The sequence below is a fragment of the Schistocerca piceifrons genome, chromosome 2 (assembly GCF_021461385.2).
Source record: "Schistocerca piceifrons isolate TAMUIC-IGC-003096 chromosome 2, iqSchPice1.1, whole genome shotgun sequence".
Classification (NCBI taxonomy): Eukaryota; Metazoa; Arthropoda; class Insecta; order Orthoptera; family Acrididae; genus Schistocerca; species Schistocerca piceifrons.
The window spans coordinates 219,274,083-219,298,008 of NC_060139.1; the positions used below are offsets into that span (position 1 = coordinate 219,274,083).

The 23,926-nt window shown below is 43.3% G+C and overlaps 1 protein-coding gene across 1 annotated transcript in view; it reads right to left on the minus strand.

Annotated features, from left to right (window-relative positions):
- Positions 1-667: 667 nt before the first annotated feature.
- The window catches only part of LOC124775269 (homeobox protein unc-4), a gene marked incomplete at its 5' end in the record, with an annotated part of 59,798 nt that continues 36,539 nt past the window's right edge, over positions 668-23,926 (minus strand). Inside the window, one exon of the mRNA XM_047250106.1 lies at positions 668-758. Within this exon, the coding sequence (XP_047106062.1) occupies positions 668-758 (91 nt within the window). The remainder of the gene's footprint in view (positions 759-23,926) is intronic.

Below are 23,926 nucleotides of genomic sequence, written 5' to 3' on the forward strand. Positions count from 1 at the left end.
AGTTCGGGCTGTAAGGTGGGTGATCAAATGCTTCCCATCGGAAACACTGCAGGGGCGTCCTCTTTGCCTCTGTAGTGTACGACCGAGAAGAAGGAAATGGGTGACAGGTACGTTCTGTGGGTTGCATGAAATCAGGCGAAACCTCGCAGAGGGCACCCATATTTGGCGGGAGGCACTATTGTTCTAGGCATCTTTATGTGCTCACTGTGTGCTCAGAACTGAAAAGAGTGACGTGACGCGATCGACAAGCAAACTAGAGACACTGCCCAAAATATATGCGCAAAGTTTCACCAGATTTTCACTGTCGTTTTCATTTCGCAATCTATCAGACTTTACTTTCCGAAGAGCCCTTAATTTTCACTGAAAAAGGGACGTCTTCATGCGTAGTATGGTACAAGAATGGAAATTCGAACACAGTGTAGATGCAGATGCCTTAAACTCCACTGTCGCCCCTTGTACCTAGTGAATTTAACGCTGCTTTGCACCAGAGTACACCGCCCCGCACGATTATCTCTGACGTGGCAGTGAAGCGATGCTGAGCCAGCGAGCGGCGGCAGTGGCGCGTCGCGTCGCAGCCTTCCGTGCCGGCCGGACACGCCCGCGTCCCACTGAAACAATAACGCCATCAATAACGTGAATTAATGTCGTCACGGCCGCACGTCGTCCATCACGCGGCTCCGGGCGCCGGGCTTCCGCCCCCGCCGCCCCCGCCATCCCCCGCCGCCCCGCCGCCCCCGCGCCGCGGCTGATTGTGTAACCTGCGCTCGCAAGAACGCCGGGGCCAGCAGTAATTACGGCGGCCACGCCACAGCCCGATCTGAATGTGTAAATTATGGACGAGCCCGCCTTTGGGGTAGGTCCCGGCCTTATCGGCTACGGGATCTCGATTCATTCCGTCTCTCATTAATATTCCCGCTTCCATCCGGTGTAATATCCATTTCAAATCGGACGGGAAAAAGCCATCTGGATTTCCCGTAGACGTTATTAATCTGGCACGAAAATGGAAATAGCCCTCCTCGCCTTTCCCGTAGCGAGGCTGGCGACGCCTCTGCAAAGTGTTTTCATCCTCGCACTAAATCAAATGCAAACTGCTCCTTCGAAACGCAGGTTATAAAAAGGTCTTGTCTTAAATAACTAAGTTAACCGTGCTCGTCTTTTCAACAATGTCTTCATAATCTTGTCCCAGACACTTCCTTTACTGTTAGGTTTTTTTTTTTTTTCGAACAGAAAATTATTAATCTCTCTTAGCTTGGTCTTTTTCCCACACGTGTGCACACATAATGCGGTAGCGTATCGCTTAAATTGCTACTAAGGTTGGCCTCAAGACAGAATGCATTAAGTGAAGAGACCGTCTCGAATGTTGGACGTCAAGTACTAAATAATGCACACAGCTTCCCGCATATGAGTAAACGTAAAAGGTAAGCAGAAACCAACAAGAACGTAATATAAAGACCCCAGATACTACGAAAACTGCGATATGCTGCAGAGACGAACTTTGTAAAGGATAACCTATTGAAAAAATTGGCCAGGTGCGATTAGGAATGCCGCTCTGAGGGTTTCGTACAAACTTAGTTATGTATTTTGACAGTTCATTCAGGATGGGAATTGAAAATCTAGATGCTTTTGCCTGTTGTAATTGACAATCGCAAGATGTCGATACTGCGAATTTTATGACTTTCGAGAATGTTTTAATTCTAAGTTTGAAGTCGGATAACAAATGAGAAAATACATTTCTTTTCGTGTGATATAATTACAAATTCACAGTTTGGATTTTTTCCTTTACTTTTACTGTGAGACCTTAATTCTTGCCAAACTCGATGATTCTGGGTCAACAGGAGGTACCCTATATATTTTGATAAGACAGTTCGCGAGTATCGAAGTACGTAACATTAATGTACGTAACTTTTGAATGCACTGATTTAGATGCTTCAATTTTTTTACATCGTCAAGACACCGTAGACCTTAGTATGTGACATAAATTTCGACTTGATATGTCTGTCCGCACCAGAGAAATAGAGTTTTCAACACGCGGACCGACAGACAGACAGAAGACAACAAAGTGATCCTGTAAATGTTCCGTTTTTACCGATTGAGTTACGGAATCCTAAAAAGGAAGGAAGATTATGGTTTAACGTACCGCCCATACCGATGTCACCAGAGATGGAGCACAAGCTTGGAATGTTTCCAGGATGGGCAAGGAAGTCGGTCGTGCCCTTTCAAACAAACCATCCCTGCATTTTCCTGGAGCGACTTAGGGAACTCACGGAAAATATAAATATGGGTGGCTGGGAGCGGATTCGAATCGACGTCCTCCCGCTTGTTTATGCAGTAAGTTAGCCATTGTGCCACTTTGTGTGGCAGAATCTTTCCACCAAAAACAAAATGAGGCATTGTATGTTCGAAAATCAGGAGTATATCCCTGCGGAAATATGTAGCTTCGATAACAAAGACTGGATCCCTTTGGAGCCGAAGAAAAAACTATGAGACACAGGTGAGGCCTAAAAAAGCAAGGTGATGTTTTGCACACATTGACCATTGCAATGGCTGTACGAGATTACTGAACAATTCCTAAGTATGATACGGAATAGAAGATTTGCAGTGCACATTATGATAATGGATGACGGTATGTTGATCAAGAAAAACATGGAACGCAACTGGGAAAAAATTCCATATAAAACAGTACTTCAGGAAAAAAAAGAAAAACGAGAGAAGCAAGAGAATGAAGTACAGTAAACCAGTTATACTTTGACTGATTTTCAGATTCAGGTGTGATTATCATGACTGTTTTTTAACTTCTGTGATATAAAGTATAGTGAACAAAAGGGGTTGTATGAAACGGTTACATACAAATTAATATAATACATTTTATAAACCGAAGTGGAATTAAAGGAAAAAAAATTGTGGGTGGTCAAAGTTATCATGCATCTGGGGATACATTGACCGGCCTGCACTTCGACCACAACTGTCAACTACCATTCCATTTTAGGTCAATATTTTAACAACACAATTAAACTTTGACGACCCAGAAACAAATGCACTGATGTAAAGTTTTCTTAAGTGCTTCATTAAGTCTCATAAAGAAAAAAAAAAACTAGTCCGATATATACGTCACACAGCGTGACCCATAATCAAAATAATAAATATAATGAAAGATACTAGGGTGAAGTACGACACACATAGCCCCAAATTTAGTTGAGCATACCTTCAATTTCACACATCTTAGACCTAAATCCTAGTTTCGAAAGATCCAATGCTGTTAGAGCTAAGGCTATCTGTTCTTCATGTATTGAGTCAATATCTGGCATTTGTAGCCAGACAAACTACATTTCTTGTTTCCGGAGATATTTGGCATTACACTTTATACCTCAATCACTGCCTAAGCCACAATAGCTCACAATTTGGACAATATATGACTGACATTTGTTTTTCTTAGTTTTAGGCACATTAACAATATTACAAATTAACTTTTGTCTTACATCAATGGTTAATGTTTGTAATCGTCAGTTCCACACTGTCATTATCATCAACACTGTTTAGTACAATGTGTATCTGTAATCCTGGCATAGCAATGATAGTCGTCAAAGTAACCCCGAAACAGTGAAATCTTGCATATGACCTCAGAAATCATAATATACTGGCACATATACACACGTGAACAATAGACTAATCAGTGACCTGTTTTGAGAATTAATTGCGCAATATACATGATATAGTTGAAAACATCGATGGCTTTTCAGGTAAATGATATCGGTGAGTTCTGCACAACCAGATTTTAACACACTGTTTTTCTATACAGCTGTAAGTCGCAATACTTCCGCCAATCGTTGAGTAAGGAAAACGGCACTGCATGGCGCCATCTACAATATATTGATGGAACTTTGTCATCAAAATGTATATACCAAACACCCAACTATGAGCCATCAGAGAACTGTAAAACTTTTGGTTTATGAGTGATCGAAATAACGACGGCGGTCAAAATATAACAGGTTTACAGTAGTGAGAATAAAGAACATGTACTGAACAATTCACTGGTACTTCTTTACTGTTGAAACTAGCTACACAAATAAATATAGTATTATGTTCTGAACTAATCTGTACTCTGGAAATCTGATGAAATGCACACAAACCTTAATTTCTACCAACCGCGTATTATATTATCCGTTTGTGGCCCAGAAAACAACTTTTCATCGTCATCCAATGTTCACAGTCTGTAAGATAATCATGAGAAAACAGTGGAAGGTGGTGTTGTGAACCACATAGAGCTGCACCTTATGTGAAAGCGACGCGGTACCAGCTTAGAGGTTGCTTTCTGGAATATTAGAAGCAACGTTTGTTGAAGCGAATTTTGTGCAATAATAGCACACGTTTTTACATAAATAGGCACCTTATGGGAGTTAGGGGAAGAGCTGAACAATAGTTCGTTTCATATTTGGAAATTATTAAGCAGAAGTTTGTTTTCCAGCGTCAATGAAATGGGAAGAAATCTGAATCTGACATCTGACTGATTTCACGTAAAGTGCGGGGTGTCGGAGAGAATATATATATATATATATATATATATATATCATGGTGTATAAGACGTAAGGATGAAATTAACTTTCGCATGATGTGTCACTGCCAAATAACATCCTTAATAAGAACAGAAATGACTTTAGTTGCCAAGATTCACTACAAAAGCGGGACATGGTTCTTAATAGGGCGTGTAATCATCATAGACGTCAGTGTATGCTATGCAACGAGCTGGCCCCAAGGTTGGTGAGAAGTTCTTGTGGCAGGTAGACAATGCTGGACGTATCCTGGTATAGCAAGTGGAACAGGTCTCCACAGAACTTCACAAGTTGTTGCTTGTCACCTTCACGAAGGGCAGTAGCTTAATTTTGCATGGTTTCATGTGCAAAACGTCGACGCAACACACACCAGACGAACATCGAGGGCATGTTGAGCTGTCGAGCTGTACGGCGAACGGATTTCTGCGGACTCCTTGTGAAACTACGGCGGACTCGTTCGACATCTGTGTCAGACGCTCGGGGACGGCCCGGCGATTTGCCTTTACACGAACAACCTGTTTCTCGGAATTGTTCATGCCATCGTCTAACGCTCTGTGCTGTAGGACGATCCACACCTTACCTAGTACGAAAGTTACACTGAACAGTTATTACTGACCTGCATTGCGGAAAACGTAGAACACAAAACGCTTTGTATTGTCCCGACACCATTTTTACGAGAACTGATGCGGGCGCACACTACTGCTGCCTAGCGGAAACCCTGTATAACTCGAGAGTCTGCTCTTTCCAACAGCGCTTTTCACGCACGTATCTCAGATAACACAATAGTTGCGATGTTTTAAAAAATCAGATGATTCTTTTTGATACACCCTCTACTTTTCTAACAGTCACCGTATGCAATTTCGGCTCCATAGGGAAATTACCGCCCCACGTTCCCTGTAATTGGAAAAGAAACGAAACATTACATATAATCTCATTTATTTGTGTCTCAAAAAGTATTCTAAAGAAGTAGCTGATTAGCGAAACAATACTATTTTCAAGTTCAGTAGTAACATTAATATATTAACTTAAGCAACTACATAACGCTGCCATACACAACGGTTATGAGAGTAATACCGTCAGAGAAGTACGTTTTCTGTTGAAAATCTTTATTCGTTGATAAAATTCTTCTTGAGGTCCTGGAAATTTATGACGATACTCAAATATAGCCTGAAACCCGTAATCCTGTTTCTCGTAAATAATTCGGAGCAGTTCTTCATGAGCTTGACAAAACTGTCTCTGTCTAGTCATTTACAACATTTAATTTGTTTACTAGATATAGGTCGTTGATGAAATTTTCCGTTTCATACCATAGCATAGGATCTGTTGTGAAGAAGTTGTTACTGAAGTCAAAATCCGGTAAAAAATAGTCTTGTCATATCTGACATAAATGGCTGAATCCTATTTATTTGATTTCTGCTCGAACCTATATAATTCTTTTTCTGATGATTCAGTCCCACAATTCTATGCATTGATCGTTTTATTTTAGATTCAGCAGCGAAATAAGATTCTCCACCAAGAAATATTGCAATTAACACCAACAATTCAGATGCTTTTTGTACTTGCCTCCACTGTTCATACTCATCACCACTAGCACAGCTAGTGTGACACTTTGACGCACGTTTAAGCTACGTAACCGTAAACTGCAGAAGAAAAGTATCAATATTTGTCTGACATATTGCTTCTTCCACTAATTTCGTACTGGTAATATCCGAGCAATAAAATTTTCCCCTTAAACGAACTGCAGATCAATGCGTTATATGTGATACGACGGCTACCATCTCTCGGTGAAAAACGACTGTGGTGAGGTCGTAAAAAGGAATTGCATGGCTCGTTCTTACCTTCCGTCTACCAGCCTCGCGGTCAGTGACCGGTCACGTATCTGACTAGTGCGATCTGTGAAATGAGAATGCATTCAGTTAAGCAGACGACAGTAAAAAGCATGTCTCTATTGGGTAATAGATGAACATGTCATCCAGAAGTTGTATTTTGCGAGGCTCAACGTTACCTTTTCTTCTGGATTTTGAAGTCCCACAAGAACTGAGACGTATAGTTGTATTTTTGACAAGTGGCACAAAAAGAAGTATCGACAGGAGGTGTAGACACTCCACACTGGGCAAGCATGAATTCACGTAACAACATCGATAAGTGAAATTTAGCTTCGATAGTGACGAATGTGAATGTGTCTTATCAATTTAAGTACCGGTAATCAACATTAATACAAATCATTATTTTCTGTTTTGTATTTATGTTTATAAATTAGTGTTAAGAAATTAACTGAAGCACTATCTCTGAATCGTAAGAACACCGTATATGTATACTAAAATGTAAACTTTCATGGCCGGTAATATCATGTCCATTATAATTATCCGGGCTGTTATGCCGTGGTCGGTTGATGAATTCTGAGGTGATTCCCAACGTTTCGTCTCCGACTGCGGGAGACATCTTCAAGGGGGTCCGTAGCTTGATGGAAGGTCCAACACACACACTGGCTCGCTACTTACTGCCGCTAAATTCCGGCCAATTGCACTGACGTTTTCAAAACACGTGACGTCACGCCGCGGCGCGGGGGCGCGCGGACACGGAATTTAGCGGCAGTCAGTAGCGAGCCAGTGTGTGTGTTGGACCTTCCATCAAGCTACGGACCCCCTTGAAGATGTCTCCCGCAGTCGGAGACGAAACGTTGGGAATCACCCCACAATTCATCAACCGACCACGGCATAACAGCCCGGATAATTATAATGGACACCGTATATGTATGTAATAATAGTGTACTGGCGCAGAAGCGAAGGGACTTATTGACAGGTATTGTTGGTAAAGTAAGAAAGTAAGGAGCCATTGAAGACGGTGTACATGGGTAGCTGGTGAGATAACGAGGGTAACTCAAGGATGTTGTACGACTGAACAATGAATAACTTTATATGTAAATTGAAGGTAAGGGGTGGGGGGGGCGGGGGCGGGGGCGGGCAAGAGGGAGAAGTAAGGGATCACTGACGTTAGCTGTATCGGGACATCGGCGACTGGTGAAAATCTGTACTAGATCGGGATTCGAAACCCGGACCTTCGGCTTACTAGCCAGGTGCGTTAACCACTGCGCCAGCCAGGACACAGTGTTGTCACAACCGCAAGGACTATCTCGGCACACCTCAAGGCCGACCCACATTCACACCGAGCGCCACTTATCTGGAGTCCCCTTCCATTTTCTCCATGCTCGCTACTCTGAGACCCCCAAGACTCCACGGATTCATATAATGATGTATACAACTGGTAACTAATTCTCCAACGAAAACAGACGATGTGGACAAGGTGTGAATTGGACTGTGCACAAAAGCGACTCAGGTGTTTATGCAAAGACGACAACCAACTGTAATTTCTGTCTACTGTTACTAAGGCGGGCTTATAATTTAAAAAATTGTCGTAGAATGTAACGGCAATCACTACAAGGCTATTCATAATGAAGAGTAATGGCCATTTGCAACAGTATTGGCAGTTTGTTAGCCATTAAAGAATAAACTTTCAATATCTCAGTCGCAATTCAGGAGTTAGCAGAAGTATGCTTAAAATCTATTTGTTAGCACTGGTGATTCCTTTGCCATTTCAAAATAAACATGAAACAGTGCTGCAATTTGTTTCACAATTAGTGTATGTTTGCTGAATTTGCTTTCTTTTGCGAAAATCACTTTTCTTTTTTATGGCGTATTCCATTCACCACCGGCGAGCGATTTATCCGTTGGAAATCAACTCAAAATGTGGTGAGGAATTATTCTTCTCTTTTCTTCCCAGTGACGTGGAATCACATGTACGTCGTCTATGACTGATGTTTCTAGAGAACATAGTAAAGAAGAGACAGCATTGTATTTTGTAGAGAGTGAACCGCTGGAAATTACGTGCAATTTTGTACACACAACACACTTACATTTCAATTTCACATGTTTAATGGCTCTGAGAGAATTTTATTCCATTTACGCTGATTTTTTGCGCAGTGGTTCTTTTTATCCTCACAGTTGTTGCAGACTACTGTTATTCAGAATGAAACATACTGTTCATTTGCTTGCTGTTTTATATCGATATATTTCACTGCACTGTTCGTGCAGCGCGAAGTGATTTTCATTTTCATTTTCGTAACGTGTCTAGGCTCACTGTTAAAATCGTGTGAGCATTCTTAACATATGAAATCCAAACATTAACTTTGACTGGCAGCTCAAGTTGTCATGACGATCATAACTACCTGTTAGAAGCAGACGTACTACGTCTGGCCCCATATGAGAGGGAATTCTTCACCTAAATACAGGATTAACGTTTTAATAACATCCACATGAGGACAGGTTGTAGAAACTCCATAGCACTTCTTCATTTTTATCCTGTTGAGTCCAAATACCACATAGCTCACTTTTACGTGGCATGGAACTAGCGTTGCCAGACGTCACTATTTTCGTGGGATGCCCCAGTTATTGGTGATGTCATGAAGCATCGCACGTAAACCTTGAGCAGGACGCCGTATGTCCCGCCTTCCGGGAATTGCTAACAATTGGAAATGCAGGGAATCTAAAAAAGGACTTTACACTTCTGAAAACTGTTAAAAACTTATTCACACGACTACAGACTTATTACTGTTTGAAGGAAAATACACTGAGGTGACAAGTCATGGGATACCTCCTAATATATCATCGGACCTCCTTTTGCCTGGAGTAATGCAGCAACTCGACGTGTCAAGGACTCAAAAAGTCGTTGGAAGTCCCCAGCAGAAATAATGAGCCATGCTGTCTCTATAGCCGTCCATAATTACGAGAGTGTTGCCGGTGCAGGGTGTTGTGCACGAACTGACCTCTCAATTACCTCCCATAAATGTTCGATGCGATTCATGACTGACGATCGTGGTGGCCATATCTTTCCCCTGAATTTCCCTTAATTTTATTCAAACCAGTGATATTGCGCATTGTCATCCTAAAAGTATAATCATCGTATGAGAACATGAAGTTCACGACTGGCTGCAAATGGGCTCCAAGTATCCGAACATAACCATATCCAGTCAATGACCGGTTGAATTGCATCAGAAGACCCAGTCTGTTCCATGTAAAAAACAGCCTACACCATTATAGAGCACCACCAACTTGCATACTGTCTTGTTAACAACACGGATCCACGGCTTCGTGGGCTCTGCCCCACTACTCGTATCCTACCATCAGCACTTAACAACTGAAATCGGGACTCATCTGACCAGGCCGCGGTTTTCCAGTCGTATAGGGTCCAAACGATATCGTCACGAGTCCAGGGGAGGCGCTGCAGGCGATATCGTGCTGTTAGCCCATTAACGCCAAATTTCGCCACATTGTCATAACGGATACGTTCGTCGCATGTCCCGCATTGATTTCGGCCGTTATTTCGCCCAGTGTTGCTTGTCTGTTAGCACAATTCTACGCAGCCACTGCTCTCAGCTTTTAAGTGAAGGCCGTGGCCCACCGCATTGTCCGTGGTAAGAAGTAATGGTCTGGTATTCTCGGCACACATTTAGACTGTGGATCTCGGAATACTGATTCATTAACGGTTTCCACAAAAAAAAAAATGTCCCATGCGCTTACCTCCAACTACCATTCCGCGTTAAAAGTCTGTTAATTCCGTCGTGCGAAAATAATCACGTCGGAAACCTTTCACACAAATCACTAGCCGCGCGGGATATCCGCGCGGTGTAGGGTCTCTCGCCACGGTTCGCGCTGCTCCCCCCGTCGGAGGTTCAAGCCCTCCCTCGGCCATGGGTGTGTGTGTGTGTGTGTATGTGTGTGTTGTCCTTAGCGTAAGTTAGTTAGATTAAGTAGTGTGTATGCCTAGGGACAGATGACCTCAGCACTTTGGTCCCATAGGAACTTACGACCTACCACTACCTACATGAATAAACTGGGTACCAATGACAGCTCCGCCAAGACACTGCCCTTTTGTATGGATGCAATGGTAGTGCCGCCATCTGTGAACGTGCACATCTCTATAACATGACTTTTTGTTACATCTGTGTTGATCAAGTTTTGACTCGCTTGGTACGCTAGTACCGAATCAAGCCACCACAAGCGCTAGCGGCAGTTACAGCAAAGATGGCTTCCTTTACGAATTCGGAGGTGCTCGCTGTGTGTTGCGGTTTGAAGCGTCGAAGTAGTTGACAACTGTCGAATGTACTTTTCGTTCGGAGAATGATAGAGATCCTCCCAGTTGGCCTACTTTTTATGAGTGGCATAAGTATTTTATTGAAACTGGACGTTCAGAACGACATTACAAATTCTCAGACCATCTCCATGCATCTGACGACGTAGCGGAGCAAGTGAGAAAACCCTCGTGAATAGTCCTACGAAATAGACCCAGTGTGGTTCTCTAGAGCTTGGCGTCCTGAATATAACTGTTTGGTGTTTGTTAAGAAAACAGTTGCACTGGAGCCACACAGGTTTACGCTTTGCAAGGGCTGATGACACAAAGGATTGCTTTTAAGGTTATTTGTATGGAGATGTTACGTCGGTTAGATAAAGAGGAAGATGTCATTGGAAACATTATATTTAGTAATGGGCGTACTTATGGGCAGTGAAAATCCATGAAAATCCCTTTAAAATGAATATGATAGCCCAGTATTTAAGGGCTTCTGATTCAAAGAGAAAACCATAAACGGAATAGTATACTTAGATATTCTGGGAAGCTTTTAAATTCCTAAGATTGACGTTAGAGACTAATAACGCAGCGTACAGTTCATGCAAGATGGCGCGCTGCCGCCCTACCTCTCTGACGTCCAGGATTTTCTAAACGTCTGCTTTCCAGGTACGTAGATGGGAAGGTGAGCCACTGCATGGCCCCTACATTCACCTCTTGCCTTTTTGTTTTGGGGTACAGTGTTTGTTCCGCCCTTACCGACTGCTCTACCGGAGCTCAAAGCCAGAATCTAAGCCGTAATTGAACAAGTCACACCTGACATGCTGCAGGGAGTTTGGCAAGAGGTCGACTTCAGACGGGATGTGTGCTGCATAACGAATGGAAGTCACATTGAAGTTGTTTCGGTGTAACATAATAAACCTGATATACTTTTGCCATAAAATGACACCAGAACAAATAAACGAATAAATCAATATGAATTTTCAAAGTTTTAAAGTTGTTTTAGAAACACCCTTTACAATGCGTGTGCTCGTAAAAAATTGTATACTTGAATTTCTGAATTCTTAATGGTGGTAATCAAGAGGGTCAGAATACGGTACATCTGGAGGTCGCAAACAGCCGATGAACTAAAGAGATGCCTCAGCAGTTGCCGGAACGGTACGCTTCCAACACACTCAGCCACGTGGCTTCTACCATTCTATTATTATTGCCAATCCGCTGCATTCTGAACTATGTTTTAACTTCTCAATCCCCCCCCCCCCCGCCCTCTCCACCATCAGCTGTTGACTGTCCATGACTTGCCTTTGTGTACCAATTAGAACTTCCATTCCGTGCCCACCCATTTTCTTATTTCTTGGTTTCGTTTGCAGTGAGAAACAAAATGCGGGGGGCAGGTGGCTTTTTTAGGTGTGTGCACTATGCTCATCGTCGTTCTCAGTTCCTTCAGTCAAGGGAAATACGACTGGTAAGTAAGTTCTAGAATATTTATTTCCAAACAAGTAACTTGAATTGGTATTTAAATACATTAAGTAACTATACCAACAGGCCTAAACCTCTGCCCATCAAACATTTTAATGCTTAATTAGTATTCTTCGTACTTAACCCATTAACGTCCTTTTTACGTCAAGAATAAACCGATTAGCCAGAACATTATGACCATCTACCTAATAACCGGTAGGTCCACTTTTGATACGGATGGCAGCGGCGGTGCATAGTGGCATGGAAGTAATGAGGCCTTGATAGGTCGCTGGAGGGAGTTAGCACCACATTTGGACACAAAAGTCACCTAATTCTCTTAAATTCCAGGGAAGGAAGCTCTGACACCACGTTCAGTCACACCCAAGCTGTGTCCGATCAGTTTCAGATCTGGCGAATTTGGGGGGGCGTTCACATCAATTGAAGCTGGCCACTGTGTACCTCGAAACACACCATCACACTCCTGACCTTGAGACATGGCGCGTTATCTTGTTGAAAAATGCCACTGACATCGGGAATCATGAACGTCATGAAGTGGTGTACGTGGTCTGCAAACCAATTTACAATAGTCCTTGGCCTTCATGGTGCCTTTCACGAGTTATACTGAACACATAGATGCCCATGTGAATGTTCCACAGAGCATAATGGAGTCGCCGCCAGCTTGTCTCCGTCCTGCAGTACTGTTGTCAAGGAGCTGTTTCCCCCGGAAGACGACGGATTCGCGCCCTCCCCCCCCCCCCCTTCCGTAGGCATGATGAAGTAGGCATCGGGATTCATCAGACCATACAACGCTCTGCCACTGGGCCAACATCCAGTGCCGATGGTCACGTGCCAATTGCAGTCGTAGTCACCGATGTCGTGGTGTTAAAACAAAGACACATTCGTGGTTCGTAGGCTGTGGAGGCTCACCGTTAGGAGTGTTCGGTGCACTGTGTGTTCAGACACACTTGTACTCTACCCACTATTAAAGACTGTTGTTAGTTCTCCGCCTGTCCTGTTTTATCAGTCTGCCCAGCACACAACATCAGACATATGTAATGAGTGGTGGCCACCCAACCCCACGGCGTCTGGACTTGGTTTCACCTTAGTTTCGCCACGTGTTGAAGACACTCACAGCAGCACTCCTAGAACACCCGACAAGTCGTGCAGTTTCCGGAATGCTCGTGCCGAGCCTCCGGGCCATCAAAATCTGTCCTCAGTCAGGCTCAGACAGATCGCGTGCCTTCTCCATTTAACATACGGACAGCACGCTCACTGATATTACATGCTCCGGGCGAGTGTCTGACTAGCGTTCATTCCTTGCCAGGTGAGGCTGCTGTCGCCTGGGCGGATTGATATCGATAGTAGGTCGGTGGCCATAATGTTCTGGCTGACAAACGTATTTTCAAGACTATGATTCTTAGGTGCCATGAAGACTAATGCAAAATCCAAATACATCCATTTATTTATTGTAAAGTATTAAATGAGTCCGCATGTGAAAGACGCTCATAATAATGAATTTCCTTGCCGTGTTACACATTAGAACGATAAACGGAACGGATCTTTCAACTCCCATCGTTCCTCCCATTAGTTGTGTTTCCATAAATTTGGAAAGAGGCATGACTTCAGCAAACTACCCTCTGGGTAGCCACGACAGTGTCTGCTACGAGAAAAGCATTGTAATTGAGGAACACAACCTTGATGCCCATAGCCGTATAAAACATATATATTCGACGACAGACATCTGCTTCATGGTCACGGAGCAATTCAAGAACCACTATATGCAGGTCCTCATGGTTTGAAAACCTCTTTGCCCCCCAGATGTTCTTTTAACGCCTGGATGCATTTAGTCCATACATCTTGTCATAATTTAGACATTTCGTCAACAAGAGTGTTAATGCCTTGGGTGCTTAAAATTTCGAGGAAATCTCCAGTTGCCGGGCCATTTCATACCTGCACTGTAATGGACATGTTACCTACCAGCGACTCTGCCACGTTGGTTACATCGGTCCCCGCCCGATAACAAAGTACAGCAACTTTGTGCCCAGTTTTGATGGATGACCATCAGGAGATAATCGTGTGTCGTTAGCTTTAAGTACATGCAAGTCGCCGAAGTGGCGTCCAGTCGAAAGACCTACAATAGGCTGGGGTGCCACAAGATTTATTTATTTTTTTTTTTTTTAGATATGTTACCCGTACGGCATCAGAACGGTGTCTGCAGGAAACCCAGAACTTGTATGCCCTCCGCATACGAAGCGACTCAAATAACACCCGTTGAGGACATGATTTGTTAACGAGTCGACTGCAAGTCACTTCCTGTGTAGTTAGACGAGTCTCCGCTGACGGCGCCACTACAACGCGTTACCAGCCAGTTGCCAATGACTCGGCGTTAGTGTTATTAAGCAATCTGATTGTAAGATGCGTCGCGTCTTCGAACATATCTCTGCACTGGTTTAATTTAAAATGAACAAGCAGGTTCTGGACACTAGCTTTGTACATCAACTGGAATAAGATCCCATTTTGTTCAACTACAAGCTTCCAGCCTACTGCAGGGGGGATTTGACAGGGAAAGCGCGGTGTGATGCACTTAAAAAAAGAAAAAAACTCCGTCATCAGGCCACGAGTGGCCTACCGGGACCATCCGACCGCTGTGCCATCCTCAGAGGAGCAGAGGAGGATGGGGATAGGAGGGGCGTGGGATCAGCACACCGCTCTCCCGGTCGTTATGATGGTATTCTTGACCGAAGCCGCTACTATTCGGTCGAGTAGCTCCTCAATTGGCATCACGAGGCTGAGTGCATCCCGAAATATGGCAACAGCGCATGGCCGCCTGGATGGTCACCCATCCAAGTGCCGACCACGCCCGACAGCGCTTTAACTTCGGTGATCTCACGCGAACCGGTGTATCCACTGCTGCAAGGCCATTGCGTGGTGTGATAAGGAGGGGGGGGCGTAAGGGGGGGGGGGAAATTCATCGCTAGTCATGTGGAAACGAACAGTGAAAACGACAGGGAAACGACAGAAAAGCCACAACTCTCCGATACGTGTTATACATTTGGGTTAAGATACAAATGATTTAACGAGCACAAGTCACCATCTCAAGATAAGATATCTGACTTTTCAAAATAAAAGAAAACGCTGTGTTATGACGGAAGAAATCAACTGCGTCAAACCACTGTAGCACCGTTTAGTTGTTCACTTATGTAGGTCGGACAAGCAGGACGTTTGAAATGGACCTCAAAGGGCATGCTTCATTTCACAGTAATAAAAACGCCTTAGGTGAGCATCTTATTACGTCGAAGTATGCTGTTGGAACTATTGATAGGCATTTGGATGTACTATAGAATAAACCTAAGGACATTGCTGACAACGCTGGAAGAAATTGAAATTTTTACGCACCGTCTGCAAGAGCCTGGCAACAGAACTGTTTTATTAGAAACTCTGAAAGCTTCTTGTAATCGTCTACCTGTAGTGAGGCGAGCGAATGATCACCATCCCCACTCACCGAGAGGAGGCAGCGGCAGCGCACCGGCTCACACACCGTCCTAGCAGCTGACCGGCGTGCAGACTGGCAACCGTACATACTGTACAAGTTCCCGCCATACGACGCCACCAAGCAGATACAAATACAGTTAACCGTAACTGTCACACGCTGTTCCCTGTAACTTCAGTTGCTGCACATAGTTTCACTGTTATAATTTATTGTTTTATACTTTTTACGGTTTTACGCTTTCAACGTTTTTAAAACGTTTTAATATTGCTGCACATAGTTTCACTGTTATAATTTATTGTTTTATACTTTTTACGGTTTTACGCTTTCAACGTTTTTAAAACGTTTTAATATTAAATGATACTCCATGCAGTTCTAGGTTGTCTACTTAATTCCACTTCTGTAATTTTACAATCTTTATCTCTTTCACTATTTACATATCCATGGTTCTAGGCCTACACTTTTCATATTTTAACAAAAAAAAATTATACAGTTTTATCTTTATACAGCAGAGCCCCGCTAATCCGAACCCCGGTAATCGGAACGTTCGGTTAATCCGAACATGAAAAATGTTAGTCTAAGTATGGAAAACTGTGCAGTAAACTGCTGTACATACAAACTATTTTAATTTACACAGTACAGTAAACATGTATTAGAAAAATTGGCAAGAAAACATCGCGTTTAACAATGCATAACAATGAAAGAAAAGCTGTCAAACTTACTAAAATACAGCAGACATTTTATACCTACTTTTTAGAAGACAAAAGCTCAGTCATTGTTCTTTGGCGTAAGGAAGACAGTCTGTTATATGACGCATAGTTGCGCCATCGTCTCATAAACATCAAATCAAGCTGTGTAGCAGTGGGCTATTGCTCCAAATGACGTAGTGCGAGGTCAGGGGTTTCTGCTGCGTCACTCTGTGGCACCAGCTCCCCTCTGTCGCTTTCAGGCTCCTTCTCAGTCCACTTCTTCCTGGTCTTGAGTCACAGCAGGAACTAAGTCAGCGTCAGTAAGGTTCTCCAAGCATGCCCCATCCGCTGCCATCCACTCATCTACTTCACTAGCTTCTTCACATCCAGGGATTGTCTGTATCATCTGTAGTAGATTTTCCTCTTCATTTTCAACTAGATTGTCTTGAAATTCAAGAGATATCCACCGTTTTCTCCACGAGTTTTTCAGAGTATTTTCTGAAACATTCAGCCACGCCTCAGCGGCCCAATAAACAACATCCTTCACATTGGTCTTTTTTATTTTGTCCACTAAAGGAATGCTATCAGCTTGGATCAGCATTCTTAAAAACTGTTTGCTGTAAATCACTTTTAATGTTTGCAGTACGTCCTGGTCCATCGGCTGTAGAAGTGCTGTAACATTCGGCGACAAAAACTTCGCAACAATTTCTACATCACATAATTCTTCAGTGCTGGGGTGAGATGGCGCGTTATCAATCAAAAGGATTGCACGGGGAAATAAATGATTTTCCTTGCAAAACTGTCGAACAGAGGGAACAAACTGGCCGTGAAACCATTCTTTGAACAGCTTACCATCCATCCATACTTTCTTCTGGTTGCGATAATATACGGGAATAGACTTCATGTTGCAGTTTTAAAAAGCTCTGGGCCTAGCAGATTTGCCGATCAGCATTAAAGTCAGCTTGTGATTACCAGCAGCGTTCCCGCACGCTAATAAAGTCACACGATCTTTGCACATTTTAAAACCAGCAGCATGGGCTTCTGCTTTTGATGCCAAGTTTTTTGTTGGCAATGCCCTAAAATTAAGGCCAGTCTCTTCAGCGTTATAATTTTTTAGGGAAGAATACTTTTCCTCTCTTATTTTTTCAAACTCACCCAAGTATTCCTTCGCTGCATCACTGTTAGAAGAAAGCTTACCTCCAGTAATTGTTAGCTGACGGATTCCAAGACGTTTTTTGAATCTGTCCAACCAAACCGTACTCGCACTAAAAGACTCACCACCATTCATTAACTTGTTCAGGTAAACAGCCTTTTCCTGAACCAGTGCTCCACTCAAAGGAGTTCCCCTTTTCTTTCGTGCGTAAACCAAAGGAAAAGAGTTTTATCCAATTTATCGTACTGGGACTGTTTCAAAGTCTGCCAAATTTCGAGTTTTGTTCCCAAAGACGTTGCACAGCACTGTTCAAGCTTCACTCGGTTCTTCTTCCAATCACAAATGGTTGCTTTACCAACACCCAGTTGCGTTCTCAGTTTAGATACATGCTCATCATTGTCTATCCGCTTTAAAGCATTCAGTTTTTCTTTGAGAGTTAACGTTGTAGGTTTCCGTTTACTCATGACGAAAATACGTACACCACTACACCTGAACGAATACAATATAACTGTTACGCGTGGCGGCGACTTATGACTAACATAGCCAAGCGCTTTGCAAGCCAACTGGCAGTGCACTGACCTCAGACACTACAAAGGTCTCAACAATGCACAATAACAAGGGCAGGGAGTGAGAGTGAGCCATTGTTCCCACATTTGTTACCATGGTGTACCTTCTTACCTGCTTGGTATACTTCATTCTAGAAACTAGTCATCGTGTGATGTGATGTCGTATGACTAAGACCTCCCGTCGGGTGCAAGTCTTTCGATTTGACGCCACCTCGGCGACTTGCGCGTCGATGGGGATGAAATGATGATGATTAGGACAACAAACACCCAATCCGTGGGCGGAGAAAATCTCCGACGCAGCAGGGAATCGAATCCGGGCCCCTAGGATTGACATTCTGCCGCGCTGACCACTCAGCTACCGGAGGCGGACACTCGTCACCCTAATTCCGGCAAATCCGAACAAATCGGTAATCCGTACAAGGTCCGTTCCCAATTAGTTCAGATTAATGGGACTCTACAGTACTTTCAGAGTATGACACTTTTATACTCGTAGACGTTTAATATTTTAATACGCTAATTCAGTTTTTGCTACTTTATTTTCACTTTTAGAATCTTCTATTGCATCCCTCTTTTACAGTTTCACACACCCATTGTGGTATTTTAGCAGAAAGCTTTTCCATAATTAACATTTCGCTGTTTCAGTGTAAGATCCTCCCTTGGAAACCCATTGCATCCCTCCACTATCCTTCCCTACGCCCCCGCCCTCCCCCATCCTCCTGCATCCTTTGTCTACATTGCTCGCTGTCAACCCCCCTCGCTTGACCTTATAATTTCACTATTTAATGCCATTTACATCTGACATATCCTTGTTCAAAATCAAATGGTTCAAATGGCTCTGTGCACTATGGGACTTAACTTCTGAGGTCATCAGTCCCCTAGAACTTAGAACTACTTAAACCTAACTAACCTAAGGACATCACACACATCCATGCCCGAGGCAGGATTCGAGCCTGCTACCGTAGCGGTCGCGCTGTTCCAGACTGTAGCGCCTAGAACCGCTCGGCCACCTCGGCCGGCTATCCTTGTTCTACAATATTACTGTTTTAACGGCAAGTTTTACACAATTGTAAGTTCTATAACTTTAGATGGACCTCTGTTGTTAATCTCATGACACTCCTGCCACCCCCTTCCTGCTTCCTTTACCCTCCCCAAAGCAGCATCACTCTATTTCCCTTTCCCTTCCCACCCACCTCCGCGCAACCCTTCCTCCAACATATACCTCTTTAAAACATTGACCGCAGTTGCAAAACACACACCTCTGTTGTATGGTTCCGAGCAGAGAAGACAGGATGCTGAGGCAACTACTTAGGTAAATGCTACATTGTGTACAGTTCTTTTTTCTACTTATTGTAAATATTACACGGTAAAAATTTAGTTTTACTTTGTTTTGGATCTGAAGTGTTCTAGCAGTAATGGACACCAAAAGATCCTGGGGAAGATTCCAGCAGTTGGGTCGAAACGTCGAACATTTTAGAAGGAACATGACGCGGCCTAATAACCCAGAAGATTTTAACTTCAGTGACAACGGCCACGAAAGCCTGCAGACTTACACAAAAAGATGCTCAGTTGCGACTCCCCTTCCTCCTCGCTCGCACAAGGCAATCGCATTCCTCATTTAAGAGTTGCGCCGCTTGTAGAACGGCGTTGCCAGTCAATCGGTGACCAGTTGCCGATGTAGATCGCCTTTCCATTACGTTCCTTTTCAGCTGCTCCGTGTGCGGCCGGCCGTAGTCTTCTGACAACGCGCCACCATCGTTGCGCAATGGTACCTATGTATATACGGGGTGTTCAAAAAGTCTCTCCGCAGTGCCCCCTTTTAAATAACCTTGACAGTGCCGCATGTTTGTTGGCCTCGCGTGCCGTATCATTGTTCGCCTGCCTGACTTACTTCCCTTCAAGTGGACTCTCCCAACATTCCACTGTTCCGTTTATCTCAGCCAGGGTCAGTAGTATCGTTGGTGTGTGTCGTTACGTGTTGACGTGAACGTTTAAGTTTAGTTTCTCTGTTGGTTTGTTTCGTTTTTGTCACTGTTAAAATGCTAACCATTGAATAACTGTGTTTGTAGTCGAACAAATGTTCAAAGCTGGCGGTAAATACACAGTATCAGTTCGTAAAACATTTAATTCAGTTTTCCCGGAGACTACACTCCCACATCGCGATACTGTGCGAGATTTGATTAACAGATTTCGAAGTACCGGTTCAGTGACGGATGCACCGAGAAGTGGTCGTCCTAGCGTTTTGTCTGAGGGTAAACTAATCGATATTTCCGATAAAATGTCCGTGAGTCCGAACAAGTCAGTGGGAAAACTCGCCTAGGAAATCGATGTTTGTCCGCAGCTCGTGGTCGTGCGGTAGCGTTCTCGCTTCCTGCGCCCGGGTTCCCGGGTTCGATTCCCGGCGGGGTCAGGGATTTTCTCTACCTCGTGATAACTGGGTGTTGTGTGATGTCCTTAGGTTAGTTAGGTTTAAGTAGTTCTAAGTTCTAGGGGACTGATGACCATAGATGTTCAGTCCCATAGTGCTCAGAGCCATTTGAACCATTTGAAATCGATGTTTGCGTAGGAACGGACCACACAGCTGTAAGAAAAAAATTAGAACTTCTCCCATACCAAGTGACAGTCGTGGAAGAACTGAGAGACTGCATTATTGTCTATGGTTCAAATATTTCGTTCAACAAAATGGAAGGGACATTCTTAATGAAACGTTTTTCACTGATGAGGCATGGTTTCATTTATCCGGCTACATGAACTCTCAAAATTCTCGTACGTGGAGTACTGCAAATCCATTGTATATGACAGAGGAACCACTTCATTCTGTGAAAATAGGAGTTTGGATTGCAATTTCTAGACGTCGGATTGTGGGTCCCATATTTTTCAACGAAACAATAAACGCACAACGATACTGCAGCGATATTTTGTACCCATTCATAGGAGGACTTGTGTTAAGTGACGTCGAGAGGTTCTAGGCGCTATAGTCTGGAACCGCGCGACCGCTACTGTCGCAGGTTCGAATCCTACCTCGGGTATGTATGTGTGTGATGTCCTTAGGTTAGTTAGGTTTAAGTAGTTCTAAGTTCTAGGGGACTGATGACCTCAGAAGTTAAGTCCCTTAGTTCTCAGAGCCATTTTTGTGTTAAGTGAAATACTGAACGGTTATTTTCAACACGATGGTGTAACCGCGCATACAGCTCGCGTTTCAATGTCACTGCTTGCTGATGTTTTTGGTGATCGCATAATTTCACAGGCACTTTGGCCTCCACGATCGCCTGGCCTAACACCACCGGACTTTTTGTTCTAGGGTGCAGCGAAAGCAACTGTCTATAAAAACCGTCCAAAATCCATCGATGAATTAAAACGGTAATATCCACTCCCACTGCTTCTGTTACAGAAGAAATGTTAACAGCTTGTATTTGGAAACATGATTAGACGAATTGAATTGTGTATTCAACAACAGGGGGAACATTTTCAACATTTAATGTGAAAATTTGTAAGTAAAAATGGATCTTCAATAAATTAATAACTTGTATTTCACTGAGTTTCATTTCGGTATATTCACTGCGGCATACAGCACGCGCGGCTAACAATCATACGGCACTGCGGAGAGACTTCTTGAACACCCCATACTGAAACTTCGTAAATACAGAACGTGGCGTATTGTGGACTAAGAGTAATTTCATGAGATTTCTTGGAGTAATGTTTAGGAGTACAAGTGTACCAATTTCTTCTGTAATTAAAAGGAAATGCTAATCTAATGATTGAGAATTTACGTTTCTTCTCCCTCCTCTCTCTCTCACTCTCTCTCGCTCTCTCTCTCTCTCTCTCTCTCTCTCTCTCTCTCTCTCTCTCTCTCTCTTCATGTCCCGACTTTTATGTTCTTGTGCTGGCGATTTCTTAAACCAGGCCTTACGTCCCAGTTTCTGCAAACTGTATGTGCCACCACTAGATTGAACCAACCTAGAAGGGAACGAAGGGTGGGGGGTGGGGGGGGGGGGGGAGGGCTCAAGGAGAGGAGAGGTAGGAGAGATAGTCCAAGAAAAATCATTGAACATATAAGAGTATTGGTCATGAGACTTACACACTTTCCAGGTTCGATTAACAGAAGCAACAAACGAGATTCAACCAACAGACGGCGCGAGAGTGTTACGGAGATGCTTAGATAACTCCAAACTCCAGCAGACGCTACAAGAGAACCACTATGCATCACGGAGAGGTTTACCACTGAAATGTCGAGAGACTGTGTTCCGAGAAGAGTAGGACTACATACTAATTTCTGCTACATATGTCTCGTGTAATGATCACATCGAGAAAATGTGAAAAATTAGAGCTAATACAGGGATCTACAGTCAATCATTCTTCTCCACATGCCATTTACGAAAGGAACAGTAAATGGGTGATCAGACGGTTGTACCACAAATACCCTTTATGCCTGTAGATGCGATGCCGACTCTAGTGTACCTACGTGGTAGTTATTGCGCTCTTCCGTGAATAGCGAGTTGCCCCAGCACGGGCGCTGCTCGCACAGAATCAGTGTTGCCAACTCATTTTCGACCATGTCCTTACACGACATCTGAAAAGTTCCTACCTTCACCTTGAAAGTCCCTAAGGACGCAAAAAATTCTAGACTGGCGACGTTAAAAAGAAAAAAAGGAGCTAATCACGTATTGGATAGTAATATTTCCCCTTTATTAACAATTTTGTACTCTGTACGACCACTGCAAACGAAATATTCATGATGTTATTTGGGTATAGCCCGCGCAAGATATGGTTGCCGAAGAGGAGTGACCAATTTTCGTCCAAAGCCCTGGACGTTTGTTCGGAAAGGGAGCCGACAGTGTCTGAAACCTTTCGGACGATCGACAATGACAGAATGAGACGTACGCCCTGCAATGTTTCTTGAACGATTTTACGGAAACTATCTGTCAAAAAAATCATTTTTGCTTTAGTTGTCAGGTTCGTGATGACGTGTCGAACTTTTCGTTAATGGTCACAGTTACTGTGATACTTACGTGGAAGTGAGACACTGAGCTGAATTCGAAAAAATTTGCAACGAAAAACAGAGGTCGCTATGACTTTGTGTTTGGTGCTTATTACGTAATGTGTTGCACAGCATGAAACTTAGCTAACATACTGAATTTTTCTTTAGACTTGGGTGGAGGTCTCTACCTGTCACCAATCTCGAGAAAATTGATCTGACGCAGCACATTCATTTGCGATCGCGCCACGCCAGCGATAAAGCCAGAGTGAAATATTTACAACATTCCTCATATTCCATAAACAGTCTGAAATATCGAAATGAGATTTTCGCAAATGATACCACACAAAGAGCACAGTATTTCGTCATATAGTTATTACGAAAAAGTTTGTTATCTATCGTGTTATTCCATCAACTACAGACTTTTTCGATGAAAGAATGTAATTTTTAAGGGCGGTGAGACGAGAAATGCTATGGGTTGTGGAACAACAGAAGTGCAGACATTGCACGTTTTTTTTTTGTACCGAGAATGTGTTTTTTCATAAGCTACTGACCTTACATTTCCTCAGTTTTTCACGTAATAAACCACTTTTTTCTTATATCTTTTCATCAGCGTCTGCACAACATGTTACTGGGGTGAGACTATGTAAACTCCGCTGTGTTCTGGCAAAAGAAGCAAATTTTAAGGTGCAAACCAGAGATTTGTGCTTTCATCGTCAGATATAAAGAACATCTTTTGAGAAAGAACGGCACCAGTCACCTAAATTCATCCTTTGTCGATCATCTCTTAATTACTGGACATGTGCTTAAAGCCATAGGCGATAACAATATTCTGCATACCGAAAAGAAGGGGCGTAGGTTAGATGTCTTAGAGGAATTGGAGATTTTCAAACATCTCACTCGTCATGATGGCCTCATTCTCAACGAACAGCTG